The sequence below is a fragment of the Lonchura striata genome, chromosome 2, assembly GCF_050655825.1.
Source record: "Lonchura striata isolate lonStrDom1 chromosome 2, ASM5065582v1, whole genome shotgun sequence".
Taxonomy (NCBI): domain Eukaryota; kingdom Metazoa; phylum Chordata; class Aves; order Passeriformes; family Estrildidae; genus Lonchura; species Lonchura striata.
The window spans coordinates 108,366,086-108,380,827 of NC_140704.1; the positions used below are offsets into that span (position 1 = coordinate 108,366,086).

Below are 14,742 nucleotides of genomic sequence, written 5' to 3' on the forward strand. Positions count from 1 at the left end.
ACAAGCCTTGCTGAGAAACCATCATTCTGCTCCTGTATCTGCACATGTAAGCAGGCAGCTCATACTGTACATGCAGTACATTTGTGTACACAAATCCCCAGACCAGAAACAGACTCATATATGATTTTCTGTGGTGATCTTGCAAGACAGGTGAATAGACACTTGGGGGATTTATTAAAGGCTGATAAATAATTAGCATATTCCACAGATATGGAAATTAGAGATGTGTTGCTTTGGCAAAGGAGGACGAGGTGTTTTGAGCTTTGTTTACACAATTTGTAACTATGTTTAAAATTAACCTAAAGTGATTGCCTCAAATATGCTTCATGCTCTACAGAATCCCTTCCAGTCTGCTGAAGACTGGGGGAGGGGTGGGGGTGGGAAGCTTTTCCTCCTTTTCAGTCATCCTCCATTTATCTGTGCTATGTTAAATGGTGCTACTTCACTCAACACTTCCCCCTGGAGTGTTATGGGAGAGCAGTGGGGATGGCAACACTGTTTTCTGCCCTACAGTTTCTGTATAGAGACTTAAACAATCTTCCCAAGTCCCAAACCAAAAGCTATTAAAGTACATTGCTACCAGGTATATTGCTTACTCTATCTATTTTGATTTAATATCAAGGGGCATAAGTGGTATGTTTGTAATGGTGAGATTGTCAAAAGTACACTTAGTTATGTGTTTAATAACTCGGAAACTATGGCTATTAAAAATTATAAATTCTTGATTACAAAACAAGAGAGCAAAAAGTTCTAGTACTTTAATTGTATTTTTGAGTGTTTCTTTACAGCTGCTTTCTTGATATTTAACAATATAATTTTTATTTCAGACTGAAAAATTCCAACTTAATGATAGAAGATCAGTCCTATAAGATGAGTCCCAAAGCAAAGAGAGCAAAACAGAGTTTGATATCAGAGGACAAAGAGAACAAAGCCTTAGACTACTCAGTGCCCATATTCACAGGACGGTAAGATCATTTTTATTTCATTTATTTAATTTCATTTATTTCATTTTTATTTAATTTTCATTTATTTCATTTGGTAAGATCATTTTTATTTCATTTGGTATCTTATTTCTGACATTCTATTAACAAATTATAAAATAACAAATTCATTAATCTGTCTTTACACTCGTGGATCTTATGGTGATAGTTTGCACTTCATATGAGTGATAAAAAGAAAAAGAGAAGCAAACTGTCTGGCAGAAAATTGGACATGGTTCATCCAGAGCCAGGACAAATGAACCTGCGTGTCTGGACTTTGTTTTGAACACATTATCAGGGCCACTTTCTATGAAATGAAAATATAATTAGAACCCTGCCTACTGGGAACCAGGGAGCATGTTGTCCACATTATTTAGCTTATTCTTTTGGTTTGAAGACTTATTCTGTAATCAGATCTCTCTTACCAAGCATTAAACATAGAAACAATGAAACAACGTGCTAATATGTTACCCTGGCACAGGGAAAACCTGGAATAAAACCAAATGCTTTCTCAAATCCATTGTAATGATTCACACAGATCTCACGTGTTGGTGGTATTTATTGCATGGTTACTACTGACGTAATACATCTTACTGCAGCAGTGTTCTCAGTAAAGCTGAATGTGAACTTTATGTGGAAGCCAGAACCAACATCAGCAATGAGGCTCCCCTGCCCTTTTTGGGGTATGGCATAGTGATTTTAGTAGGAGTCTCCAGCAGTTCCAGCATAGTCACTTGTTCAGATTAATACATACTGGGGTGTAGTGTGGAAAATTGTTCCTGGTTAGAGGCCAGGAAATATTTTCTTGCCCACCTGCAGTTGAACAGAAACCTCCCTTTAACCTGTCTTTCCTCTGCAGCACAGCATTTTTCAGGGGACACATCTAAGTTTTTTCTGGGAGCCAGTGCTTTTCTGTCTACTGCTTCATCAGCACCCAAAGACACTTCTGCTTTATACCCAATCTTGTGTTTTCACATGAACTGTGTTCCAGCTTGTCTGGGAGGATGTTATTGCTCTGGCCTTTTGAGCATTTGTGATGCTTTAGTGATGAGTAGTTTTGTTTTTCATTAACTCCCCCCACTGTCTCAGAGTAATTTTTTCTCATCCCTTGTACATTCCTGTGTTGGTTTCACTGCTCTTTGATCCAATGTTCAAAAACACTGCTGCCTTTTTAAAAATTTGCTTTGGAGTTTAATCTGTATCTTCTGTGATAGAAACACATAAAAATTGACAGTCTCAAACCTTGAGATAACATATTCACAAGCTTTCTTGCTACTTTTGCATCTTGGCCAGTTTTTATACTTATGTAGCAGATTTGCAGCTCACCATCATCTGTCTCCCATGTCCTCAAACACAAATAGTTGAGTCTACACAAGTAAAATTTTTAGTATTGGGCAATATTTGAAAAATACAACCATTGATTAGTACTTAGCTTTTTTACAGGCCTCTGTGATCTTAGCATATCATGTTAACAAATACTAAAAAATAATTTCATTTATTTTATTTTTTAATGCATACAGTAATACCCAACTCAATGTGACAATGTATAGGTTCATTTATTTGTATCTGTAAAATATTTTGGGGTTCTGGTTGGGATTTTACATTAAAAGGTACTGTCAAATTCTTACATCATTGTTATACTTATTTTTTGTTTTGTTTTGTTTTGTTTTGTTTTGGTGTCAATCTTACTTTTTACTTATGGCAATTCAGAAAGCTCTGTGTGCTTTTCTGCCACTGAAATTATCCAAAAATCTTTAATTTTGTTTTGGGATTTTTTTTTAAATTTTTAAAAAATTGGTTAAAAAGAGCATTATGATGACTGTTGAGTGCTCAACTCAACATGGCATGAAATGGTATCTGGTTTAGGCTTTTCATGTTGGCATCATGCTCATGACCACATGCCAAGACTGTGAAAGTTGCATGCCACATTCCTCTCAGATATTTATTTTTGTTTGAAAGATAACAGCTGAAGCCCATTGAACCATGTGCATGCTATATGTCATTCCCAAATTCCTCAGTGAAACTGATGTGTTGTTTCCCATGGGCAGAGAGCTGTTAAAAGGAAAAGTTATTTATAAAGGTCATCTCACTGTGGGTTTGTTGGAGCTGGGTGACCTCCAGCAGTGTGTCACCGTTTCCATTATTTAGTTCTACTTCAGAACTCTCAGGTTCTGCTGTAGAAAAAATACTTTGCTCAGACGATTCACTTAGCAACTGATCCTTTTAAACACCTTGTAAACACCTAGGCTAATCCTTGCAAGAGAAAATTGTGGAGAGCCAGACAGTATTTTAGACAGTAAAACACCCAGAGCTTGATGTAATGCTGTAAGTGCTGAAGTTGCTGAATGTGGCTCATGGAACTATTTGTAATCACTAATAAACCTATGCCGAAGGACTGTAGATGGCAGATACCCTTAAAATGATATTTTTCCTGTGCCATTTGGGGTTGGATCTGGTTGGATCTATTTGAAAATTATTTTCTACTGAAACCCTTGAGACTTGACTGTAAAATCAACGCTTAAATGGTACAATTTGCTGGTTTAGTGCATTTGTCATTTCAGGGAGCATGTTTCTCTTTGATCTGGGAAGATTATAACAGGGAGAAATTATTAGAAATAAATATTTAATACTGTTGATCAAAAGCATCTAGGGATTACAACTGCAGATGACTAGGATGAGTTCCATTTTAGTCAGAGGATATTCATCAGCTCCCAAAAGATGCTTAATGCCTTGAGAAACCAGTCCATCCTGTGAAGTTGCTGAGATCTTAACTACTGTAATTAAGGAAGAAATAGTATCAGTTTGGCTTTGAAGAAAAATGCCATGGATTAATTTAAAATGAATGTAGATAGCTATATTCATATTCATTATACTGAGTTTTTCAAAATTGTTTTTAAAAATTTCTTCAATATAGCTATATCTTCAGGTGATATTTGTGGGAACAGTTGATGTGCCTAAGTGGAGGGAATCTATCATCCCACTGATTTCTTAAGGATCATCCTCTTAAAGCAGACTGAAACACAGGAAGTTGAATTTGAGGGTGGTCATAGCTCTATGCTGTTAAGTAAGATTTTTAAGTCTTTTTAGCAATTGTTAAATGTAATTAAGCTTACACACATTCCACTGCTTGACTGTCTTGCATCTCACCAAACTGACTTCAAGATAAGGGGCTAGACACTTAATTCTGAGCTTGAATTCAATTTTTTTAGTATTGAGATGTGCTGTCAAATGCATAATATTGGAGATATTAAAAAAAAAAAAAAGAAAAAATTCCTTCCTTCTATTTTTTGCTTTGTTGTTGTAGTAGCAGTAGTAAGTGTTTTCTGATAAAAGAGAGGCTGTGCTTGAGTGCACTCCAGAAACAGAGGTGATGTTTCTGTAGTGCTTGCAAGATGGCACTTAATGAGAATTAAACTCAATTTGTTTTCAGTGTGCTAGCTAATGCTCCCTTACAGTAACTAATTCAGCAGGAAGATATTGATGCTTCTTCTTAAGTCAAGGAACTCTCATTGTGTATGCAGCACTGCAGCAGCTGTAATGTCCTGACAGTGCCAAAACAGTATGGTTTCAAAGGTACCTCCATATGTCAGTGTGGAAACAGGATTGCACCCCCTGAGAGCTCTTTGTGTCTCACCTTTGTACAAAGCTTGAAGAGGAGACTTCAAGAAAATCCACAGTTATCTTCCTGAAAGATAATATAGGATGGAATTTATATAGCATATATAAATTATATGGCATATATAGCAATATAGGATGGAATTTTCTGTGAAAAAAGAGAACTTTTTGTTGTCTAAAATTATATAGGGTGGGGGGGGTTAATAAATCATGAATGAGGACATTGATTGTTATACAGCTACAATTATCTCTTGCACCTTTGGCGGTGCTGTCACAAACACTGCAGCTGTAAGTTAATACATTGAAAATCTGTGGTTATGCTTCACACTCATCTTTATAGTGGTGGAGATAAAAGCCACAGCAGGATAATGTTTTAACTGAAAATGTGTGTGGCATATTTAGAGGGAGAGGCCCTGAAAATGGCCATGACTTTGGACAGTGAAATACTCAGTCTTTCTCCAGAATCCCTCCCATGTTTCTGCATTGAATACAAATAAGAGTGTTGTAGCAGAAGGGTGTTGGCCACCATAGTGGCTGGTTTGGTAGCAAGTAGAAATGGAACGTGTTTCCAATGGGATTCTGCTTTTTAAAAATTCTTTCAGAGAAGTGAATATCAGCGGTATCACAGACACTGAAGAAGAGAGAATTAAAGAAAGTGCTGCATATGTTGCCAAGAGGAACCTTTTTGCCACAGGGGAAGGAGTTAGTGTCAGCAAGGTGGCCAAGACTTCTGAAGAGGAACATCATGAAAAAAAATCAAGGAAAGTGGCGATCCGGGAGTCTGCTGAACGTGTAGCCATGAAGAAAACGGTAAAATATTAGAAATTAATACTTAAGCTGGAAAAGAAAATTAGTCTTTTTTTGTCTGCTATTTGTAAAATGCCTAGCACACCAGTGCCCTGACTTACTCCATGGGCAATCACAACAATGGTAGTAATAAACTTAAGTATTTTCAATGGAAATCTCTTTAATCACTTAAAAGTCTTGTTATCCAGGTATCAAATGGAAAAGGAGAGAGGCACTGTGCCCAGGCAGGCACCAGGAATTCTTCTGCTGTGCTGAGAGAAAAGGACAGAGTAGGTCCCCAGGGAAGGCTCTTTGGTCATGTCCACACCTATTTAAATGGCACATCATCCTTCAGCTGGAGGATGAGGCAGCTGCTGGGTAGACAATAAAAGTGGGTGTATATATATATATATATATTACTCATAAGTAAGTGAAGGGGTAATTTCTAGACTTTTATGGGTTGTTCAAAGTGTTCACCCCACCCCAGAGGTACATTAGGTATAAATTAGGGCAGAATTAGGGGAAATTAGGTGTAAATTAGGGAAGAAATCTGGAACTGAATCTCTAATTATGTGCATTATTAACAAATTTCTTAAAAAATACTTCTCAGAGCATAGTTATAAATATGTTGTGACCAGACAGGACATGTAAGTGCAAATGTGTTTCATTTAGCAAATATATTACTTTATTTCTATTACTATACTACTTATATTGCTATACTATACTATACTATACTCTTACTATATTTTATTATTTATTGTATTGAGCAGAAGAATTGGCAATATTCTTTTAAAATATGACATAAGGTTGGAAATGGTGTAAAAACTTTCAAAGACAGGGCAAAAAAATCAAAATCATCTCAAAAATTGAGAAAGAGTGAGGGTGAAATTGAGTAACAACCAATGGAAATGACTACACACAGAAGGAAAAGATAAAGTAAATGAGGAATGCCTGGCTATGTAGAAGTACTTCAGGATCTGAGAGTTATAAAAGGTCAGTCAATTTAATGACAGTTTTATGAAAACAAATACCAATCTAGAGTATTATTAGTAACACATAAGGAGCAGTTATTTAATTGTGTTGCAATCTGTTGTGTCTATGATAATGAGCAGTCACTGCTTGATGAATGTTGAGGACAAATAGAACCTGTCAAGGACTGAGAAACCATTGTAAGGAAAACTGGTATTGCCCTGTTTATAAAAGTCCTCTTTTAATAATCTGGGTACAGGGACCTTTAATTCTCCATATATTTGAAAGTTAGGGCAGAAAATAAATAATTTAGTTTGCAGAAAGTAGGATTTATACCTATACCTATTTATACATATTAGGAGTTTTTTCCAGCTCTGTGGATAGTCAAGCAGTTGAACCAGTTACCTTGGGAGGATGAAAGATGCTGTCAGGAGGAAAGCCTTGAAAGTACTTCTGTCAAGATGATCTAGGCATAGAGAGCCTTGCATTACAGCACAAGTACAGAAGACATCTGAGTTTCAGGCCTATTTCACCTTCCACTCTGTATTTAAAATAATAAATAAGTAATTAGATTTGGAATATTATTTTAGTTAGAATAGTTTTGAAGGGAAAATCTCTGTAAAATCAAATCTAGTTATTTTGGAAGGAGAACTTCCGGAAAATGAAAACTTTATTTTCTGTGTGAGATTAAGTGTGCCTGGATGTTTAAATAAAAATTGCAGGGGTATTTTTGTTGGGGTTTTTTTGTTGTTGTTGTTTTTTTTTTGTTTGTTTACTATTAATAATTTGCACTTCTAACTGCTGCTGTAATCAAGTGTATAATAAAATGTTTCTTTTCCAGCTAGAAGAGACTCAGGCATTCCATAGAAAGTTGAATCAAGATAAACTCTTACATGCTCCTGAGTTTATCATTGAGCCTCGTTCCCACACTATCTGGGAAAAGGAAAATGTTAGATTTAATTGTTCCGTGGCTGGCTGGCCAGAACCCCGTGTTACATGGTAAGTTTCTATCCCTGGCACTGAAAGTCACCAGTTAACCAGAATCTGAAGTCATCTCAGCAAATGCACTCATTTTTTCTGGAAATATATAAGTTAAATTAAAAAAAATAATCAGCTACTAATGGCAGGCCTGTCGAATACCTTTCAAGTCACATTGTGCAAAAAAAGAGCAAAATATTAAAATGAAGCAATAATAATAACAACACAAATAATTATATAGTTATTATAGTAAGTTAATTAATATAATATTTAAAATATTTGTGTAGTGGCATTAGGAATAAATAGACTTTATTTGATAGAGACATCAAATATATTCCTTCTCTCGATGTTTAAGGAAAAATAGCAGTTTAATTTATCATACTATCTTTGTTAATGTTTCCCAAATACTTGAGTATAGTTCTTCAAATGACACTAACATCCCTGAAGCATTAAAGCAGGCTTTGGTCAAGAGAAAACTTTTTGGCAGCTGAGCAGTTATAGTGCTGAATCTTCCTGACATAGAAATCCCTTGATGATGCTGTGTAATCTCAGTAATGATGATGTGCTCATAGCAGACACATTGTCAGTGTTTGGAGTCAGTGACTTCAGGTAGATCTGGAACTATCCAAGTAATGAAAACTTTGGAAGTATTGAAAAATTCTACAAATCACAGAATATGCTGAGTTGGAAGGGAAACATCCATTGTATTATAATGCTATGTAATAATAATATATTGCAATTTGTTAATTGAATTGCTTAAGGGACTCTACATTTATTTAGGTCTTAAAAACCTTAATCTCAGAGCTTGTCAAAAATTGTTATTAAGAGGTATATTAATAGGCCAGACTGAGTCCACAAAGTCACTGATCTCTCTCCTGGGACTCTGACAGCCAGGCTCTGCATGGACACAGTTTTCCCATCCTGTAAGGGTTACAAGTGCCCTGTGTTCACATTCCATCTGGAGAGGATTCCAGACAAACCCTTCAGATCTGGACTCAGCTGGATATAAGCAATGGTCAGCCACACTCATGGCTGCAATCCAGCTCTGTAACCTGAATCCTGCCCAAGAATTCAAGAGCTGGGTCATTTTCACTTTGGCTGAGATTCACCTTATCCCCAAAACCTGACATGGTTAAACTGAGCCTTCAGCTGTCTGTCTTTGCTCTCGCTGTGAACCAGCCTTTCATCTAAGTGCTAAATGTGGATGGTGGAAATTAATACATCATTTTACTGTACATCTGAATTCCAAAGGGGTTTCAGTTTGCCACAGGCTACTAATGAAAAAAAAAAAAAAAAAGAGATCACATCCTTTTCAGCAGGTGTCTTTGCTCTAAGATATAGAACAGTGCTGACCTGGATCTGTCAGCTTTCATTCAGCCTTTCTAACAAAATGTCAGTAGAGTATTACAGTCATTCTTTATGTAAGCAGTGAAGACCTTTTCATGCTATGCCTGAAAAACTATAAAGCTTTATGGACTTTCTCTAAAGGAAGCCTGCCTGATGCAGCTGTTCTGACTCCCCTGGAAAAAAAAAAGGCATATGGAAAACCCAGGACATTTGAAACCAGTAGCAGAAAGCATAAATTATCAGTGGCTAATGACAGTGGGAGGTTGCAGTCCCACATTAGCTAATGACTTGGCTGCTCTGGAATTTGCATTTCCAGAAATAACAAGTGGTCCTTCTAGCACGAGTCCTAGTCTTCTATAGATGAATATAAATAAACAAAAATTGAATAAATTACTTTTTACTAACTGATAATGAAGACAAAAGACGTGAAAGTCTTCTTGCTACTGGCATGACCCAGTAAAAGCTTTTTTCTGCACAGCACCCCATGCAACCAAACAACTTTGCTGCCACAGGATCCAAGAATTGCCCAGCCCTTTGGAGAAAATTTAAAGATACTGTGGTGTTAAGTCCTGTTTACACAATTTCATATACCCTGGAACTGATGGCATTATTCTGTTTTCTAAAATATTTTACACACTAGAAGTAATATAAAAATGCCCTGATGTTCTCAGGCAGTTCAGTCTGGGAGGCACCAGCTCACAGATGAGATGAAGAGTCATGGTGAATGTATTACTCTTGCTGGATTCATGTATTATTCTTTGCCTAAGCCAGGATAATAGAGTAATGAGGTCAGGCATCTTTGCAAATGATTGATGTGCAGAATAGAGAGTACTGCCCTGCATTGAGTCCCTTTTCATAGACATTTTTCTGAGAGGAAGATGAGGATGAAAGGCATTAGGGTTCTTACTCACTTAAGCATTTGGAAAACACTTGGTGTATTACTATGCCCAAATATTTTTAGCCAGGGAAATATTCTTTATTGTACAATGCTGATGGTGCTGAAAGGCACTTTTCAGATTTATTGTGGATATAGCTTCATCTTGAAATATATTCAATAATATTCTTAGTGAAAATAAAATGGCTAATTACTGATTTATTTGGTGAAGTGAGGCAATGCACTGACACCAGGCCACTTCCCTATCCTGACTGAAAATCACAAAAGGTTTAAAATATAAAATCTGAAATGAAGAAGCAACTTCTTTGTCTGGTTATCTGTTGTGAGAAGAAAGATTTATTTAAGCTACATCAGAGTAAAAGATGAAGGTACTTTTATCAATCCTCCTTTATCATTTCACTTTATGTATATACACCTTATGAAGAACAGGGAAGAAGCTATGTACAGTAAAACACTCTCTTAGGAAACATTTTTTCCTTATGGACATCAAGTGAATGCCAAATGTACTGTATACAATTCAAAGTGCAATTTATTTATTTATTAGACTTCTATTGCCAGTTTTTTCCATATTTCCAGTGCCTGCTTAAGACAAGATTCAGACAAACATTTACTTGGTTACACCACAAGTGGCATTTTATGCAACAATTGAAGAGGAAGATTTTGTCATGAACCACTGTTCTTCCACTATGAGAGTCTCAAGGTGTTTGTATAAATTCTGAAATTAGCCGTACCAGCTCACCAGTGATCAGCACTGGTTCATTTATTCCTTCAAACCTGAACAACTGGGAATTTTGAACAGTAAACCTTTCCTACCAGAAGATACACCTGTGCCAGAAAGCACTCATAGTATATTCCAGTCTAACCCTGTTAAGTTGCAAGTAAACAAAAAAGTTAACTTTCTACCTGACATTTTTGTGTATATAAAGGTTTTAAAAGTAGGTCAAATATGCATACCAAACAAAATGTTTATGATAGCTAGTAAGTAAGGAGGCTACAAAATTTTTATTTGCCATTTACAAAACACTGAGATGTTGCTCATGTGACTCCTCCTTTCTTTTACAAGTAGCAACATGAAGTTTGTGGTAATATGAACTGATTTTCATCCCACTCAAGACTATTTTCTTCTTTTAATTTGAGAATAAAATCTACCTGGGACAAGTCAAAGAGAAAGAGAGAAAGGTTACACTTCCAAAGATATGCAATGTATTCCCAGGGAGTTAGACTACAGTTTATCAAGGAGAAACATGCAGAAGCTGATGTTCTACTTCAAATATCAAGCACCTGACCTTTTAAAGTATAGAATGACTTCTCTTTGTGATGTAACTGCTTCTTTGCTTTTCCATAGGTACAAGAATAATGTGCCCATTGATGTACAGGCTCACCCTGGCAAGTATATAATTCAAAGTCGATATGGGCTGCATTCCCTGGAGATTACCGAGTAAGGAAATATTAAATGATTTAACAAACAGCTTTAGCTGAAATGTTGCTATAGAATAAGACCTGCAAAATGTGAACATACCTCTTAGGGATGTAAGAGATATCAAGTCAGGTAATATCAGAGATATCAACTGTGGTGAATGCTGTCTTCTAAATGTTGAAGCAGTTCTGATTTACCTCAGTAGAGGACATGCAATTTACCCGAGTTATTTATCTGGATTATTTATCTAGTTATTCTATTTATGGCAGAGTCAGAAAAGTGGGACACCTATGATTACTTTTTCTGTCTTGATGAGTACAATTAAACATGTAAAAATATGTGAGTTAACTGTTTTTCAAATATAGCAAAGTTCACAATTCTTACTGAAATGAGGAACAGAACTGAGATGTCCTCGTTATATACAAGAAAGGTCTTTTAGAGTACTCATCAAAGAGCAGGAAATCTTTGCACTCCCTTTGCATTAAAAATATTGAAAACATAAGTCCTAATCAACAACAATCTGTATTTGACAATTTTTTTACTGGCAGATACCCTTTGAAAATATTTTATGAAACCTACCATGCTACAAGTTTCATATTAGGCATCTCTTCGTAGAAGACAGTAAATTAGCAAGGAATATTATCAGATTTTTTTTCCTACTTATACTGTATTCCCAGATTCAAATCTGTAAGTGATATTTGAAAAGAGACATTTATTTCAAACACAGGGGTTTAACATTGATGAAAACCTAATGGCTACAATCAGTCCAGTGTCCAGTGTGTCTGTCTCCCAAGCTTTTACTTTATAGATTTTACCCAGATTTCTGAGGGTTTTCTTAATGTAAAACACCAGAGAGGCTATGCCAAGGAGCAATTGGTTGCTCTGCCTAATAATTTTTATCATTTCAGATGTGAATTTGATGACACTGCCCAGTACCATGCTTCTGCTATGAATGTTAAAGGAGAAGTGTCGGTTTATGCTTCCCTCGTGGTAAAAAGTAGGTTGCAAAACATTTCCTTCAAAGTTTTTTTCTTATTAAGATGCACATTGCCAGTTTTGGTTTTGTGGCTCACAGAGCCTTTGCCTCTTGGTGGTAGTGACCAGTTTTGTCTTTTTTTTTTTTAGGGTACAAAGGAGAAATTGATGCAAGTCTTTTGCATGCTAGAAATCTTTCCCTGTCTCCATGTAAGTTACAATGTGTTTCTTTGACACTTGCAATTATAGTTGTGACACCATGACACATGACTGAGCAGAATATTTAGTAACATTTTTTTTAAAAAGAAGCAGGTCTGATCTACAAGGGTGTGGAGCTTTACAATTTGGGATGGTGTTAGCCTCATTAGCAGAGGGAAATGGCATTGCCTTCTAGGTCTATTGGATTATATAAGAAATGTCCTGTTAATATTTCACTTCACTATGAAATAGAATCTGTCAAAGAGAGAACCACTTCCTCTTTTGCAATATGTAAAACATGGCATGAGGAAGCCTGTGCCTACACAGAGTAGGTGACTTAATTGTTATCTGCTGCTTATGTGGTTTCATAAGTTGGGTTTCACAACTGGGTTTCCAGAACCCAATTAGACTATTTTGGGATAACTCAAAGTAAAAACTGTAGTTTATTTTACCTGAGAACCTCACATTTTAACAATACGGCATCCATGCTTCCATGATAATAAGACAATCTGCCCACATATGCCGTGTGGGTGAAGGTGCCCTAGGAACCCCATGAAATGTTTGACAGATGAGACTTCTATATATTTCCAATAAAATTTGGGATCTAGCACTTCTTTATGGGAAAGAAATGTCATTATTTGCATATATTCATTGATCACAGGAAGAGAGAAAGTTATCAGTAAAGGCTAGTTGAGTAGAGTGTGACCTTAGTTTTTATCAGCTCAGCTGTTTCCAAAACAAACATGGAAGGCCCTCTGCTATGTATGTACAGTACAAGTGAAAGGCACTCAGGATGTTCTGCCTGGAAAACTTCACCACTTGGGACACTCAGCATCCGGAAAGATAAATTCAGGAACAAGAATAGAAACAGGCTACCTATTATATTAATAATAGTAGCCACAAAGGCTTATTAGCTTACAAAAACAAAGGCTAAGTGGACACATGACTTCTCTGAGATAGAGCAAGGAGTTAAAATGGGGAAAGAAAATAACTATATAAGCTAAAGATCCACTTGACCCAAACAAATAATTGATCACAAATAGAAGTTTTTTTAAGTTATAAAACAAACCTTAGGATAAAACACTGGCGTAGAAATTTTGAAAATTCTGAAACTAAATTCTGCAGAAGCCTCTCCCTGCTAAAATGAAGTAGCTGTGAGCACTGGAGTTGTACGAATCAAGAAATAGTCAATTCTCTGCAATAGAAAGGACTTGCATTATCCTGCAATTGCCTCTGAAGATGATGACTTAATATACATATTGTTCCTGTTTATACCTTGAACTTTACCTGGGACTGTATTCATAATGACTGAGTACTTTTTCTTCCTACTCTTTTCACAGAAAGAAAGAAAACCAGATTTTTTTTTTTATCTTATACAGTTGCTGTTACTCCTCATGGCTATGCTTCCAGGTTTGAAATCAGCTTTGTTGACAAGTTTGATGTAGCCTTTGGGAGAGAAGGTGAAACAATGAGTCTGGGCTGCACAGTTGTCATCAATCCTGATATCAAGCGCTTCAAACCAGACGTTGAGTGGTACAGAAATGGTGAGAATGTTTGAAAAGAAGAAATATAAACTTCTTTCATGTAAATCTTTATTTATTTCAGCTTATGTCAATATTATGATTTGGTCATCACTTTCTCACATTTTCCAATGATATTTTCTCTTTTTCAACTAGAATAGTTTCATAATTTAGCATTTTGATGTGAAACCACAGAAAATTGACAAAGCACTATGAAAATGTCTTCTAGGGATTTTTTATTTCTTAAAAAAAAATCTGAATTAGAAGCATTAGAAGCATTAGAAGCCAACATCTATGTGGTCCATTTATAGAGCTCATGTAGCTTTTACTATTTATTTATTTGTATGCCAAGATGGTTTTTATGCATTTGCACAGTGTTTTGTAGCAGCTGATATATAAAAAACTATTGCTTTCTGAAGTAATGCTTTGAAATCAAGGACAGAGTTGTAAGAAGAGCAGAATTAAATGTAATTTATGACTGTTTTCAAAGACAGAATGTTGTCTAATAAGAGTGATCTCTTTTGTATTTCCAGTCTATCCCAATATATTCTCCATATTCAGAATCTATTCCTCAGTAGATCCTGCTGGTGCTCATCATGAACTTCTCTGATTCCTAGGTGTTCTTATTACACCATCCAAATGGGTCCAGATGCAGTGGAGCGGGGAGCGAGCTTCTTTGACACTGACTCATGCAAACAAGGAAGATGAAGGTCTTTACACGCTCCGAGTGGCGATGGGAGAGTACTATGAAGAGTACAGTGGTTATGTCTTTGTTCGAGGTAGGACACAGTGTTGTGCACAAAACTCACTACAGAGATAAGGATAACATCTTCCCAAAATCAGATACGTGAGGTGCTTCCCCCCACTCCCCTTCTCACCCCCCATCACAATAGAATAATTATTTTCTATTGATAGATTCTAGCAATTTACATTCCAGTTGTTATCTCTGAAAGAAATCCATGCGTACGTCAGGCTTTGGTGTCATGTGCCCGAAGATTTCTAAACTCCATTAACATTCTGAGGAGGAAATTTAGGGTGTTATGTTCAGAGTGCTGAACATCA

At 36.1% G+C, this 14,742-nt stretch overlaps 1 protein-coding gene across 2 annotated transcripts in view; it reads left to right on the forward strand.

Moving 5' to 3' along the window:
- Positions 1 to 14,742, forward strand: part of MYOM1 (myomesin 1) — a 73,646-nt gene that overhangs the window by 11,300 nt on the left and 47,604 nt on the right. For both annotated transcript variants that reach the window (XM_021551514.4, XM_077784125.2), the window contains exons 3-10: positions 828 to 965; positions 5,198 to 5,405; positions 7,192 to 7,349; positions 10,916 to 11,008; positions 11,896 to 11,984; positions 12,113 to 12,172; positions 13,540 to 13,704; positions 14,298 to 14,459. In XM_021551514.4, the coding sequence (XP_021407189.2) occupies positions 828 to 965; positions 5,198 to 5,405; positions 7,192 to 7,349; positions 10,916 to 11,008; positions 11,896 to 11,984; positions 12,113 to 12,172; positions 13,540 to 13,704; positions 14,298 to 14,459 (1,073 nt within the window). The remainder of the gene's footprint in view (positions 1 to 827; positions 966 to 5,197; positions 5,406 to 7,191; positions 7,350 to 10,915; positions 11,009 to 11,895; positions 11,985 to 12,112; positions 12,173 to 13,539; positions 13,705 to 14,297; positions 14,460 to 14,742) is intronic.